General features: G+C 47.1%; 1 protein-coding gene across 8 annotated transcripts in view; it reads right to left on the reverse strand.

The window, feature by feature from the left end:
• Positions 1-4,871: 4,871 nt before the first annotated feature.
• The window catches only part of Ikbkb (inhibitor of kappaB kinase beta), a 47,385-nt gene continuing 37,030 nt past the window's right edge, over positions 4,872-15,226 (reverse strand). The window contains exons 14-22 of one of the 8 annotated variants that reach the window (NM_001159774.1): positions 14,612-14,763; positions 14,351-14,412; positions 12,891-13,000; positions 11,658-11,707; positions 11,479-11,578; positions 11,156-11,303; positions 9,357-9,484; positions 7,069-7,159; positions 4,872-6,126 (exon numbers count right to left, since the gene is read on the reverse strand). In NM_001159774.1, coding sequence (NP_001153246.1) covers positions 6,058-6,126; positions 7,069-7,159; positions 9,357-9,484; positions 11,156-11,303; positions 11,479-11,578; positions 11,658-11,707; positions 12,891-13,000; positions 14,351-14,412; positions 14,612-14,763 — 910 coding nt within the window. In that variant the 3' untranslated portion in view covers positions 4,872-6,057. Of the gene's footprint in view, positions 7,160-9,356; positions 9,485-11,155; positions 11,304-11,478; positions 11,579-11,657; positions 11,708-12,890; positions 13,047-14,350; positions 14,413-14,611; positions 14,764-15,226 lie in introns of those variants that run through there. The other 7 variants (XR_003947235.1, XM_006509019.4, XM_030243303.1 and 4 more) reach the window with 7 other exon arrangements.

Consider the following 15,226-nt stretch of genomic DNA (forward strand, 5'->3'; position numbering starts at 1 on the left):
GTTGTTGTTTTAGGTGAGTGAGTTATTTTTATTAGCAAGGACAGGGCACTGCTTTCGCTACTGGATGTACAGTAGTGATAAGTCAAGTCCTGTGCGCATGTCCTTGGCAGGGGGTAATAAAGTGGCCTAAGAGCAAGTCAAGAATGAGTGATTCACTGTGAGAGGACATGCTCAGCAGGAATGGGGCCTCAGCTCCACCACAACACTGCACGGATAAACAAGGCAAGGAAATGGGGCAGCCCTCAGGAGGGGCGAGATGAGCTCTATTTAGACAGAACAGTTGGAAAACACCTCTCAGAAGGTCCCTGTGCACGGAGACATAATGAAGAGGAAGAGGGCTTGGGGGACAACTGGAGTGATCCCTGTAGAAGCAGCAAGGTCCACCCCCAAAGCTGCCACTAAAAAGTTCTGCACCATTTGGAACAAGTTCACTAGGTTGGAGATCAGAGGACTTCGGTGTGGACTGTGGTAAAGCTAGAAAAGCGAATAGCATTCGCTCTCCATTAGCATTAGCTCTCCCTCCACCTTCCGTCCTTTTCCTGCATTAAGTCCTGATTACTTTGTATCACTCTTTCTTGTTCTCCTTTCTAAATGTTACTCTATACCTAAGTGTCTATTTGTATACACTAACTCTCTATGGGCTAGAATACACCTGTATATTTGTATACACCAATGCTCTGTGGGCTAGAATACACATGAAATAGAACATGCAGCTTTTTTTTCTTTTTGAGTGTGTATCCTTACATAATATTATATATTGTATCTTGAAAAGTCTGTGATTTCCTTTTTCTTTGGTGATGAATTATACACACACACACACATACATATATATGTATATATATAACCAGATGTCCACTATTTATTTGTTGATGGATATGTAGGTTTGTTTTATTTCCTTGCTATAGTCAATGAAACAGCAAAGAAAAAAATGGGTGTGCAAATATCTGCAGGTAGGGTGTGGAAGTCTTTGGGTATATGCCCAGAAGTGAATACTGAATCACTCAAAAGTGAGTACTATTTGGATTTTTTTTTTGACGAGTCTCTGAACTGATTTCCACAATGGTTGTTCATTAGTTTGCACCTCCACTAGCAGTGAATAAGGGTTCCTCTTTCCCACATTCTCGCCAACATTTGTCATAAGATTCCTTGATGATTGCTGTTGTGACTGGGGTGAGGTGGGTATATCAAAGTAGTTTTAATGTGCATGTTCCTGATGACTAGGGATATTGGACATTTCTTGAGATATGTATTGGTTTTGTTTTTTTTTTTTAAACTGTTTCTTCAGTTCAAAAGACGTGTTCATTGGCAGCTTGATCTCCTTGGTATTCAATTTCTGTACTTCTTTGTAAATCCTGCATACTAGCCCCTTGTCTGAAGTCTAGCTGGTTTAAGGATTTTCTCCCTTATTTAGGCTGTTGGCTTTTGCTGATAGTTTCTCTTCCCGTGTCAAAACATTTTAACTTCATGTAGCCCCATCTGTTGATGCCCGAGACTAGTTCCTGGGCATTAACTCTGTTCAGAAGGTTTTTACCCACCCCAGTGTCATAGAGAGTATTTCCTATATTTTCATCCAGAAGTTCCAGTGTTTCAAGTTTTAAATTAAGGTCTTCATCCATCTTGAATTCTTCTCTGTACAAGATCAGATATAAGTACCTAATTTTGTTCTTCTGAGTGGAAATCGTGTTGAACAGGCTCTTACTGTTTTGACTGCATGTCTGTGATTAAGAAACAAAAATCAGGCCAGTGCCTGATTTAACAACTTTAATCCCAGTACTTGGGAGGCAGGGACATAAAAAAAACAAACCAAAAACAAAAGCAAAAACTGCTACTATTGTGGTTGAAGGAGGTGAGGGCCCATCCTAAACTAGCATCCAGATTTGGAGGTATCATGCATGTGGTAGTGATTTTGGAAACAAAAAAGATGTAAGACTGAGTGCACCACAGATTGTTTCTCCGTAGTTTCAGAAAGCTACCGAGGTCGGGCAATGTGTAGCACAGCTAGAGTCTCTGCAGGGCCATTGCATAAAGTTGTAAAGGACAAGTCTGGGTTGTTTTGGAGACTCAGAGATGTTAAAATTCCAGAGCCATGAGATGCTTGCTAAGAAGAGCAAAACATACGTGGAGCAGAACCAACCCAAGTGAGTAATGTCTATTCCAGGAAGGAAAGCTGGAGAGGCCAAGCCATCTCAGCCTTAGAGATTCGTGCCCCAGACGACAGACAGAGCCAACAAGGATTTGGTGTTTGCCCTACTAGGGTCAGTCCTGTTTTGGTCCAACCTTTTCACATTACTTCCCTATTTTTCCCTTTTGTAATGGGGATGCATATTCTGTACCATTCTATGCTGTGGGTATATAATTTGCTCTTTTATTTGGGGGGGGGGGTCGGTCACAGTTTAAGAGACTGCTTTGAGACCCATAGACTGGAATTTTAGAGTGTAAAGACCATGGGAAATTTTGAAGTTGGTCAAACTGCATTTTGCACCATGAGCTGTTCATGTGTCTTGAGGGCTAGGAACTGGATGAGGTAGTTTGAATGAGGACTGTTCCCCACAGACTCATGTATTTGTAAACGCTTGGTCTCCAGTTGGTGGTGCGTGTGTGTGTGTGTGTGTGTGTGTGTGGTACCTTTAGAAGGTGCAGGTTTGAAGGTTTATAGTCTTGTCCCACTTCCTTCCTGATCTTCTCCTCCTATGCTTTCTTGTGTATGGAAGAAGAATGTGATCACCCAGCCTCTTGCTCCTGCCATCAGGCCATGCCTTCCCCATGTTCTAGGTCCAGAGATGGGAAATCTTTTTTAAAAAAAGTTACTTGCATTTATCTTTTGTGTATGAGTGTGTTTTGCTTGGTGCCAGCAGAGGCCAGAAGAGGGCATCTGATCCTCTGGAACTGGGTTATAGATGGTCATGAGATTCCATGTGGGTGCTGAGAATCAAACACAGGTCTTTTGGAAGAGTAGCTGGTGCTATAACGGCTTAATTCATGTCCCCTGGCTGGACATGGGGAAATGTTGTCCACACACGATCAAGATGATGAGGCCATGGACTTTTAAACTGACATCCAGATGAGGTTTTGGTCTCAGGAGTTGGTGCTGCACTTAAGACTTTGGATATGTGATAAAAGAGTCTTGTTGGAGCTAGAGGTTAGACTGGGTTGATGGTGGGCCTATAACATGTCTACAGACACATTCTAGAATGTGAGGATGTCATGTCACGTGGCAAAATACATAATTGCATTAAAATCTTGAGATGGGGAGAGGGACTTAATTTATTCCAGATTTCCCAGACTGGCCTTAAATCAAACGGAAAAAAAAAATCTTTTTATACATCAAACAAGGGCAAATCTCAAAGAGGAGACTGTAGGAGTGACCACGAAGGGCTGGGTGTGAAGTCCTTCACAGCTCATATTTGAATATGGTAGCTATTTGGTAGTGCTGTTTTGGGAGATAGGAGAACTTTGGGGACATGGTACCTAGCTTAGGGCTGAAAAAATGGGGTTTGAAAGTTCCAGGCCTCGCTTCTGGCCCGACTGCTCTGCTTCTTGACTGTCACGTTATGACAAACGTAACCCTGCTCCTACCTCTCATTCCCACTGGCTCAGTCAGGGGCAAGTCCTTTGCCCTGATGGAACATTCCTTAGCTATGAGAAAAATAAGTGACCCCCAAGAGAGAGATCCTACCACAAGCTGAAGATTATATGGAGCCTCGGAAACAGGAAGAGGCCAGCAAAGGCTCTCCCCAAACCTTTCAGGAAGTACAGTCTCGATGACATTTAGATTTCAATTCCTTAAATTTCTGCTTTAGCTATGTCATTTGTTACATTTAGAGAGAGATTTTTTTCCCCCTTTGGGACTTTTTATTTTATTTTTTGTGGGAGTCCACTAGTTGCCTTTGAACAGGCCCCTAGGGAACTCACCACCCCCATCAATGCTCAGACCCCTGCAGTCTGCCTTCTCTCTGCTTGCTTTATACACAATGTCCCAGGATTTTACCTACAGTAGGGGGGAAGTATCTATTTCATTGTGCTGGATAGCTTTATGTCAACTTAACACAAGCTAGAACCTTACTTGAGAAGATGTGTTTATAAGATCCAGCTGTAGGAAATTTTCTTAATTAGTGATCGATGGGGGAGGGCTCAGCCCATTGTGGGTAGTGCCATCCCTGGGCTGGTGGTCCTGGGTTCTATAAGAAAGCAGGCTAAGAAAGCCATGGGGAGCAAGCCAGTGAGTTTCCATGGCCTCTGCATCAGTCCCTGCCTTCAGGTTCCCACCCTGCTTGAGTTCCTATCCTGACTTCCTTTGAAGATAAACTGTGATGTGGATGTGTAAGCCAAATAAACCTTTTCCTCCCCAACTTGCTTTTTGGTCACAGTGTTTAATCATGGCAATAGAACATTCATCTTTTGGGGAAGCAGAAGTAACCCTTGAATTTCACTGACATAATTTACAGTGCTCTAATGACAAACTTTCCAAACCACTGCTTTGGGTTAATGTCATTTTTCTTGCATAAAGTTTTCCCGTGCCTCCCAACAGCTTGTTAAAGCCCAGCTCTTTCAGCCCAGTCTGGTGTCACCCCATCCTTTCTTTTTTATTTATTTGTTTGTTTGTTTGTTTATTACATGTGAGCACACTGTAGCTGTCTTCAGACACTCCAGAAGAGGGCGCCAGATCTCATTACGGATGGTTGTGAGCCACCATGTGGTTGCTGGGATTTGAACTCAGGACCTTTGGAAGAGCAGTCAGTGCTCTTAACCGCTGAGCCATCTCTCCAGTCCCCACCCCATCCGTTCTGGTCTTAGTTCCCACTATGCCCTTTCCAGGATTTCTAAACACTGAGCACACATGAAGGGTAGGACTCTATGGTCAATGACATGACTCATGGGTGAATTTACACTGAGCTTAAGCCAGCATCTTTATTGTCAGAGCTTTCAGACAGTTTACCAGTGCACAGTGTCAATCTCTCAGGAACAATCAAAGCGTGCAGCACCTCTGAACTCATTTGACCGTCGATGCTTCATACTGCCTCTGCGGTGGCCACTCTGACATTTCTCTGCTCCAGCGTTACGTATTCTCTAATTAAATATACCTGCCTATGATAACCTGAGCCGGTTTTTGCTTTTACACACACACATGCACACAAACACACAAGTTTTGTGTGATGTTAAAAATGGCTCATGATCTAGACATAGACACACTATTCAATTTTACAAACTTTCCCATGATGTTGAGTTTTGAGCTCAGAAGTACTAGTGATGGTATACTATGGAAATACACCTTTGAGCCCAGGATACATATCTGAGTAATGTTACAAAAAATAGAAACTATTTATAAAATGAACCAATTTAATAATATTGCTAGCTAATTTAAGAGGCAGCAATATCCACACACACCTGACAGGCACCCAGGAGTCGCAGTGTTCAGTAGGGTAGTAGTTGGCATAACACCTTCATCTTCCTTTTTTCTCTGTGACAATTGATTCTAGGTAATCTTTGGGACTCAAGATATGTAGCTGCATTTCTGTTCTGCCTGGCTTTGTAAGTCACTTTGTGGCTTAAAGGACCAGAAACAGCAGGGAGTTTGGCATCGCCATCACTACAGCATAGTCAAAGGTCGTTTGCCACAGCGACCAGCACAGAAGGTTGAAACATTTACCAGGGGAGAAGTGAAGAGGAAGAGAGATATAGGATAGTCAAACTTAGGATTAACTGTCTAAGAGAGCTGGATCCGGATGACGTCCAGCTGTAAGGAGAGGAGGGGTGGGCAGGGCAGAGCTTCCTCCCCCAGGAGTCCAAAGCAGACAGGCTGTCTGCTGTCTGGAAACACTCAAGATAGACACTTGTCATTTCTCTGTGTCGCTTTCTTTGTACAGCAGCCATGAAGCGTCGCTGCTGCAAGTGCTTGTACCTGCATTGTTGTGCTTCTGTGGGCGAGAATCCAGTGTGTGGACAGGGCCAGCCTAGGCTGCTGCGGGCAAGTATCACAGCTGCTGGCAGAGTGAGATGTCCACCTGGAGATACCAGAACATCGTCACATGCAGAGCCACGGGCCAGCTCATGGGCACCTCAGTCACAGGCCTGCTCCAGGCTACACCTTTCTTCATCCTCCATCTGTAACCAGCTCCAGTCTAGAGTCTGAAAGTCAACAGGCACATTAAATACTCAAGTGGCGGGGCCATCGTTCCTCTTCAGGAGGCAAGCAACACAATCTAGAAGTACGTTTAAGCCTTATCAGCGTCAGTCCTGCTACTACAGGGCACCCTTGAGCCAAGTGAGTTACAGATTCAAATGTGCAGCAGATTTCCTTTGGACTAGCTGAAGTTCCTGGAACTCTGTGCCTGTGGAATGTGGATGGTCATTTTAGTACGGCCTGTAGCATAGAGCTCTCATTTACATACTCACTGCAGATAGGTGGGAATCATCTCAGTTATCCGTTTCCATGCCAACCAGAAGGCTGCCCTTTTCTCTGGCTAAAGTGCAAGCAAGTAGTGAGATGGAAGAAACAGCACCAGGAGACAAGTGAGAAGCAGCAGGAGTTAGGAGGCTCACCAGTGAGCAGGTTAGCGAGGACGGCAACTGAATGGGGTTTCTTCTGACTCCCCAAAGTTAGATGCAAGAGTAGTTAGTGGATGCTTGCATTAGCAGGAAAAGGCCATTTAGACACCAACAACTGTTTAAGCTCTGTCTGAAAGTGCCTGGATCGTGGCTAGATTTCCTTCAGGTCAGTTTCTCTGACACTGATACTGCTTGTGGCTAAACTGAGTCCTTGAGACACACACAGGTTTCTCTTTTGTCACAGAGCCCAGCACAGTGCCCAGCACATACAGATGTTCTGCAATGGTCCCACAGAGAAAGAAGGGGCTTTTGGTACTGCTGTCACCTCCTTAGGATTACGTGTCATAAGGGATTAAGATAATGAATGCACCTGGCAGTCCTAAGCATGAAATAAATACAAAAACCTGAAAACCGCAGGGCCAACCATGAGTCTCTGCTGAGCCAAGGCTGATGCCAAACTGCGTTTGCACTTTTGCTGCAGAGAGGAAGGGACGGACAAGCCGGGCTCCCTCAGGCGGTTACCGTGAAGCTTCTGTCTTGCTCCTTCACAGTGTCCTGCAGCGCACTTTCTAGCCGGGAGCAGAGGGCGTGGGCTTCGGCCACCAGTTCTTCACTGGGGACAATCAGATTACCACAATAAGGTCATCAGGATCTCACCAGGGCTAGTATACTGCTGCAAAATATGCTAAAGAACTATTTACACCGTTCTAAAACAACACAGGAATCACTCATGTCTTCAAGCACCGCGTCACTGGCTAGTGACTTCAAGTATCTCGCTAAATACCCCACAGGTGCCCAAATCCCACGAGATAATGTTGCTGAAAATATGGGTCAGTAAACAGATCTTTACATAATAAAAGCCTTTAAAAGGGGATTTATTTTTATTTTATGTGTATGTGTGTTTGTCTGCATGTCAGTCTGTGCACTATACACATGCAGTGCCCATGGACGACGAGAGAGGGCACTGGATCCCTGGGACTGGGGTTAGAGCTCTTGTGAACGGGCATGCTGGGAGCAGAACTCAGGTCCTCTGCCACCGCGGCCAGTGCGCGGCCAGTGCTCTCAGCTGCTGCGCTGTCCTAGCGCCAGGATTTCCTTTTGACTGATATATAACCAAATTCCCATCCAAAGTGCCAATACCTAGAGATGCTCCATCGCCTGTTTTCTAAAGTTGGGTTTTTCTGTTTGTTTGCTTTTTTTGTTTTTGTTTGGTCGTTGGCACTGTTGGAAGTTGAGCACAGGCTAGGGAAATGCTCTACCTCTGAGAGATCACTCCAAATCACAGTTTTTAAAATGGAAATCAAACAATAGATCGAGAAGTGTATGAGCTTTCATAGCACACATTTCTGGCAATGTAGTGCATCTAAACTGAACAATGGCTTTTTCTACCATGGATTGTCTATGACATGGGGCAAGCCAAACCAAACTGTGTCCTTTTCCAACCAGAGTCTTGTGAAACAGAGAGATAAGACACTCTCCCTGACCCATGCTCACAGGCTAACCTTTCTGAACTCGGGGGCTGTCACTGGAGGGAAAGTACCAGTGCCTCAATTTCCCTTCTCCTTCAAATGTGGCATTCTGTGTGGGGATAATCAAAAGAGCACACCCACAGGGCTCCTGGCCAGGCTAAAGGCCCACTCTCAGCTCCAGAGAGCACAGAGAGGTTCATGACCCGCTGTCTGGCCTCCAGGAACTAGCAAGGATGGGAGGGGTAATTAAGACTCCACAGAAACATATAATTAAATACCAAAAACTATACACTCCCTAGGATCAAAAATAGGATTTTTAAGAAACATTATTATTATGTAATTTATGTTAGAAATCTTGACTGTTTGTAAGATACAACAGACTGATCCAGAACCACACTGAGGTGTTCATAAACACTTAAAAGTTAGATTTAGACTGGGGTACAAACCCACTGTTACTGGCCAAATGACTTGGTCAGAATGTCACTCGAAGTAAACAGAGGACTTGGCTAGAAGTTAAAGAGTCAGGAAGCAAAAGAGAATTTAAAAGTCTTGCTAGAGAAGAGCTATAATATCTGTCAGGATAGAGAAAAGACCTGAGAGAGGGCTCAGCAGGTAAAGGCACTTGCTGTCACACCTGGTGACTTTGAGTTCATGCCCCAGGACTCACAGGGTGGAAGAAGGGAACCAGTTTCCACCAGTTGTCCTCTGACCTTGACAGCGCACCAAGGCACATCTTCCCACACACAGCAATTAAAAAGAAGAAAGGAAGAGGTGAAGGAGGATGGAGAGAGGCACTGGGTGTGAAGAGATCCTTGGTTCTTAGCCTTCCTCATGCTGGGACGCTTTGATACAGCTCCTCATGTGGTGGGGACCCCCAACTGTAAAATTAGGCTTGCCGCTACTTTGTAACTGCAATGTTACTATTGTTATGAATCTTAATATAAATATCTGATATGAAGGGTATCTGATAGTGACCCCCAAAGGGGTCATGACCCACAGGTTGAGAACCACTGCCCTAGATGGACAAAGCCAGGGGCTCAGATGTGACATAGAGGGCACACCCTGAAGTAGGTTTTAAAGAACAACTAGCAACATGTACACTAATAATTTCAGTGTTCTCATTAGACAACTGGAAATCCAACTCTTGGACAGGGAAACTAGTGGGCACATGTCAAGACACTGTAAAGAACATGTCTGTGTCCACAGATCCTGATAAACACAAAAAGAGATGTATAGACAAGACCCTAGGGTGGAAGTGACTGGTGACAAACACGCGCATCCATTCCCAGTCTCCCTGTGTGCCCTTGAACGTGACGTTTGGCCCTGCCGAGCACAGCTTACCTTTTCTTGTCTGATTCAGGTAAGCTGTCACAGGCACTGGAAGGCTGGGACATTAGCTGACCAGGGTGACTGAGTCGAGACACATTCATGCTGTCTGGGCTTCCACTCACGGGACCTCGGACTTTGCTCTGAATGATGATAATAGGAAGTCAAGCATACTGTGGAGTCAGCGGCTACAGAGATGGCTCAGTGGTTAGCTACTGTGCATACTGCTCTTGCAGAGAGCCTAAGTTTGGGTTCCCAGCAACCCACAGTGGGTGGCTCACAAATGCCTAGAACTCCAGCTCCTGGGGACCCAGTGTCTCTGGCCCTCAGACACCTGCACTCATGTGCACACACACACAAACACACACCATCAAAGGTAACATAAATCTAAAGGAGAGGAAGGTGTTTTCACTCTTTTTCCAAGTAGGAAATAAGATACAAAAGAGATTATAACAATGCACTATCTGTGGTAACTAAGACAGAACACTGAGGTGTCTAAATGACCAGAGTTGCTACAGCTGCCCTCCTCCAGCTAGAGGCCCAGGCAGTGGCTATTGGCCACCTCCTCATGCCTGCAGCCAATTCCTTAGCACCTCCAGCTACTTCTCCAGTGGCCCCCCACCCCGGGCTAACCACCTTCAACAAGCCTTTTAAGCAAGCAGATTTGTACTGTTCTTCACCCATCTGCTGCACCCCGTGGGGAGAGCAGAACACCCACTTCCTCTGTTTCTACCCTAGGCATGCAAGCTTACTCCATATGGACTGGCTCCCAGGGCTAGCCTAGGCTACTCCTCACAGGGTTCGCAACTCCTTCATGAGTGCAGGTGACAGACAAGCCAGTGCCTGTTTCTCGATTTCCACGTCCCCTCCTTGCTTACAGGAGGAAATACACCCCAGCTCCTATCAAACCCAGGCAAACCCACCAATGATGCTCCGGAGTGTGACTTCCCTGAGTTCTCTAGAGTGAGAACAAGTGTGAGCTTGCTGTTGTGAGTCCCTCAGGGCACCGCCTCCTCCCCTCTGGCCTATGGAGCTGCTCCAGTCTTAGAATCTTCACAAAGCACCATTTTTGTTTCCTGCTTCTGTAATAAGCCATCTCCTTGTCTTGTTCTATTTGGGGTTATTTTGTTATCTGAGGCAGATCTTACTACGTAGTCCAAGCTAGCCTTGAACTTCCTGTTTCAGACTCTCAAGTGTTGGGATTACAGGTGTGTGCTACCATGCCACCTCCTTATCTGCCCACTAACACCTTGAATGGTGTCATGACATCGAGTAGGCTGGCCTAAACTCATCATCCTCCTGTCTCAGCAAGTGCTGGGATGATAAGTGTGCAACCTTCTGCTGTGTGTGTGTGTGTGTGTGTGTGTGTGTGTGTGTGTGTTGCTAGGGTCTGAACCCAAGACCTTATACACAGGGCAGACATCTTTTAGCTGAGATTCATCTCTAGCTCTGAATGTCTTACACGACACATTCAGATGAGACCCTGGTGTCAACTGAAGACACAGATACAGGTGAGGAGCCGCTGTGGGGGTGGGGTGGAGGTGGCTTTGCCCTAGATCCATCAGAAGAGATACCATTTTGCTGACAACTGGATTCTTAACCTCTGGTCTCTGAAGCTCTGAAAGAACAATGTCTGCTGCCTGGAGCTCCTTGTGGTACGTACAGTAGCCACGTGGGCAGTAAAAACACTCACATAAACCCTCCCTTCCGGAACCCTCCCTGCCCACTCCATGCCACAGGTCAGCCTGTGCCTCCTTGGAGGGCCATGGCAGTGCGTGGGGAGGAGACCTGAGAGGCCGGAGTAAGTCACTCACACAGGCGATCTTCAGGAGGTTCCAGAGTTCCTTCTGCCGCTTCTCCTGAAGCCGGACCACGGTCCTCTCGTCCTCGTTCATAAGGCTCACTACCTCTTCTACCTTGGGCAGCAACTCCAGTGCCTTCTGCTTACAAACCACGGTCTTACTGTAAGGACAGAGAGAGCCACACTCCCGAGAGCTCTGGGCCAGCACAGAGCTGTTCCCAATTAGGATCGGTTCTTCACTGTGTAGGCAAGGCAGAGCAGAGCGAGGGCATCCATCTGCCCCTTGTCTTTGCTTGATTCTCCATCCTGTCCTGGAGGAGGCGAGGGAGTGCCTACCTGAGCTGTGTATAAATCACCCGAACTTTCTTCTCAAAGCTTTGGATTGCCTGAAGCAGCAGCCGTACCATCTCCTGGCTGTCACCTTCTGTCCTTTGGTCTGCAGAGGGGAGTGGCATAGTTCCTCCTACTGGCCTCCAGGGTAGACCAGTGTCTCAAAGACAAGACAAAGCATGTACCTCTTGGCTTCTCCCTGAGTCTTCGGTAGAGCTCCCTCGCTTGTTCCTCTCTGGAAGAGGGAAGGCCAGAGTCAAGGCACACCAAGGACATTTAAGCACCAGCCTGCTAACTCTTGCCAGCGGATCACTACTCTTTAGACTACTGGTCATATGCTCTCAATGGGAATAAAACCTGCCAGTTATGGTAATATTTATAAAACCCAAATGCCACAAACGAGAACAGCCTTAAAGATTACAGTCCTCTTCTGCTTAGCTACAAGAGTGATTCAAGGTCACTCTTGGTCACCATTTCTGGACCTGACCAAGAAAATACTTGCCCTCAAAAGCCTAAGTCCAAAGCTAGACATGAAGGCCTATTTCTTCCTCTAACACAGGCAGGCTGGCAACAGCCTCAGAAGGAGGCTCTAACTGATCTCGGTTGCACACACAGGAAGCTGAGGTAGTAGGATTTCTGTGAATTTGAGGCAAGTCTTGACTCCCTAGCGAGCACAAGGTCTGGAATACTATGGAGTGAGACCCTGTTTTGGAACAAAGAACACCTGCACACACATGTGCACACACGGACATCCATATACGCATGTGCACAAAGTGCAGATTTTCATTTGGAAACTTGAAGAACGAGTAAAGGGTTACTGTATAAGAGACAATGGAGAACAAATAATTCTTTGTTTTCAGATGTCTCACCCTAAGAATTCTAGTAAGAGCATCAGGTGACACTGATCCCTTCAGGTGACAGGGCCCTTAAACTGACCCACCTGCCTAGAGCCCTCTGTGAGCACACAGGGCAGCATGCTAGGGTCTCCAGGCAGGATGGATCTGCTTGGTGCCCTGACTCCTCTTGGACACAGTGCCAAACTCTTGGACTCGGTGGGCTCCTCCCTCAGTTCTACTTCCTGCTCTGGGAGCCACACCTAGAGCGCTGGGCTGTCTGAGCAGGGACGTCTGCTACCACAGACACGTGCTCGTGTGTGTGTGTGTGTGTGTGTGTGTGAGCATGTGTGTGTGTGTTTCACAACCTTTAAAAGTTATCAGCTGGCTCCTCCCACTCTGGGAGGACACCTTTCCTTGTCACTTCACAGGGACAAGGCTCAAAGTGACAGCCATTTGTCACAACTTATCCTAGAGAATGAGCCAAAGTGATTCACTAGGAGCTATACCCCACAGAACCTCCTGAAACTCTACAGGGTGTCAATGTGCTCTGTGTCAGTGTCGCCCCTCCCCAGTTATACTCACAGGTCATCCAGGGTGCCCCCCTGCTTCCGACCCATCGGGCTCCTCTGCAGGTCCACAATGTCAGTCTGCAGTGCCATCATCCGCTCTACTAGATGCTTCACGTCATTCTCCTGATGGGAAAGCTGTGCTCATGCCACCTGATGGACAGAGGGCATCCTGGGAGGACAGATGGGATGGGCAGGCTGGGGAGACCCTCAGCTGACTGGCTAGAAGGCATGTGTGTTCAGGAATAAGTTGCTCCAAGCTTGGATCTCATGGCTACCACTTTCTAGCGTGAGACCCTCAAAAGTTCCTTAACTGTAAGCCAGTTTCCCCTGCTAGAAGCAAACTTTCAACAGGGCTTAACGGCATAGGTAAAACCAATAGAATAAGCTCACTGTCGGGCAGAGATGATGTCCAGTGCAGATTATTGTCTTCTTTTACTGTGTCTACCAAAAGCGGGTGCTAAAGCTGACTATCAAACTGGCGAGGAAGACACACAGTTCTTCAGAATTAGACAAAAGGAACTACATACAGGGCGAACATCTTTGAATAAGATGCATCACTGTGACTGTATGCATATGCTCATGCGTGTGTATGTGTGTGTGTGTGCTGGCATCTGCGTACCACAGTGCCTATGTGTGTGGCGGCTGGAGAACACTTTCAGGAGTGGAGTGTCTCGTTCTGTGTTTCTGAGGCAAGTCCTTCTTGTTGGTTCTGACACATTGTGTACTTCAGAGGGGTTGGCCTGTGAGCTTCCAGCAACTCTCGTCTCTGCCTCCCATCTCGCTGGAGGAACACTGAGACTGCAGGTGCATGCTATTATCAGCTTTTTAAAAGGTGGGTTCTGGACATCAGACTCAAGTCATCAGGCGTAAAGGAGCAAGCACCTTTACCCACTGAGCCTTTGACTGGCCTCATGTCCATGTACCTTTAGGTAAGTGTTGACCTACTAGGTCTCATTTACAGTTACATACTAGGACCCGGAGGAAAAGGCCCTGTCCAGTGCACAGGAATTGGAGCGGGAGAAGCTCTGGCAGGCGGGGTCTTGGATCTGTGCATGATGCCTCACGTTACACTTCTCTAGCCTTGTGAAGAGGAGTCTGAAATGGTGCCTAAGGCATACTATCCTGAGACTTCTGCTTAGACCCTTTCTTCCTTACAGATTCCATGCTTTGGCAAGTTTGGGAGGAAACCCTGTGAGGCGGGAGCAGGAAACCTTGACTCTCCCAAGGGCACCTGACACTTCTTTACTAAATCCGGAGCAACTCTGCCCAGCTCTCAGGTCTGGGCATAGCGGGGCTCTCTCGTCTCTCTATGCTGCGTCCGTCCAGCAAGTCAGGTTAGGGTCAGAGGATGTGTTGAGGAAATGCTCAGTTTGACACAGCAGCTCAAGCCAGTATTGGATAAGGGAGTGGAAGATGGTAGCGCCAAGTTCCGGCCACAGCCAGAAACACAGAGCCCTGGGGTGAGTCTCCTACCCGCCCACACTGCTCCACAGCCTGCTCCATCTCCCGCCAAGCCAGCAGCAATTTATCTGAGGCTGGAAGAAAAAACAGAAAGAAGAAAAAAAAATGAAAACCAGAAACATCATAAAACTCAAACAGAAGTTAAAAACTGAACCATAAGAGGACAAAGAAGGGGGTGGGGAGAAAAAAAAGAGAGAGAAGGCAAAGAAACTTCAGAAAGAAAGAGACCGGAGAGAAGCGGCTTCCGGCTCACAGCAGGCAGAGCGCACTCACTGATCCCAAACTCGGTCTGCTCTTTATACTTCTCCAGGTCGATCTGGATGCTGGTTTTGAAGAAGTCCAGCTTGGCCTTGAGCTGCTGGGCCGTGGAGGCCATGGCGTTCTTCATCTTAGAGAGGCAGCTGTTATTCCGGAGGAGACTCATCCTGCAAGGACGGGAAGACACAGGAATGGAGCCTTGGGACACATTCGGCATCTGAGTACACTTCCTGTGTAGTAACAAAACGCTTTGCCAAGGGAGCCTCGGCTCGTCGCTTGTAGCCACCGCTGTGACCAAAGCAGCTTCCTAGAAACCCATGACGGTCTCTATCAATGTTGGAACTAGGTGAAACTCTACACCTAGGCTTTCGTCCTAATTGGAGAATCCGTCGGCAAGCTCCAGTTAACCACCATTGTTAACCCAAGGCTCACTGAGCTTCTCCAAGCTCCACGTGCCACGCAGCTGAGCCTCCCAGACCCAAGTTCTGCACTCCTGCCCCATTCTCTAAGCCCTGGCCTTAGCCAGCCCGAGGGCCTCCCTCCAGCCAGGCCACCCAACCACACCCTGTCGTCCAAACCAGAGCCCCTAAGAGTTGCTTCTGGATCCCTGCCTCAGCCACCTCTCAGGCC

The sequence above is a fragment of the Mus musculus genome, chromosome 8, assembly GCF_000001635.26.
Source record: "Mus musculus strain C57BL/6J chromosome 8, GRCm38.p6 C57BL/6J".
Lineage (NCBI taxonomy): Eukaryota > Metazoa > Chordata > Mammalia > Rodentia > Muridae > Mus > Mus musculus.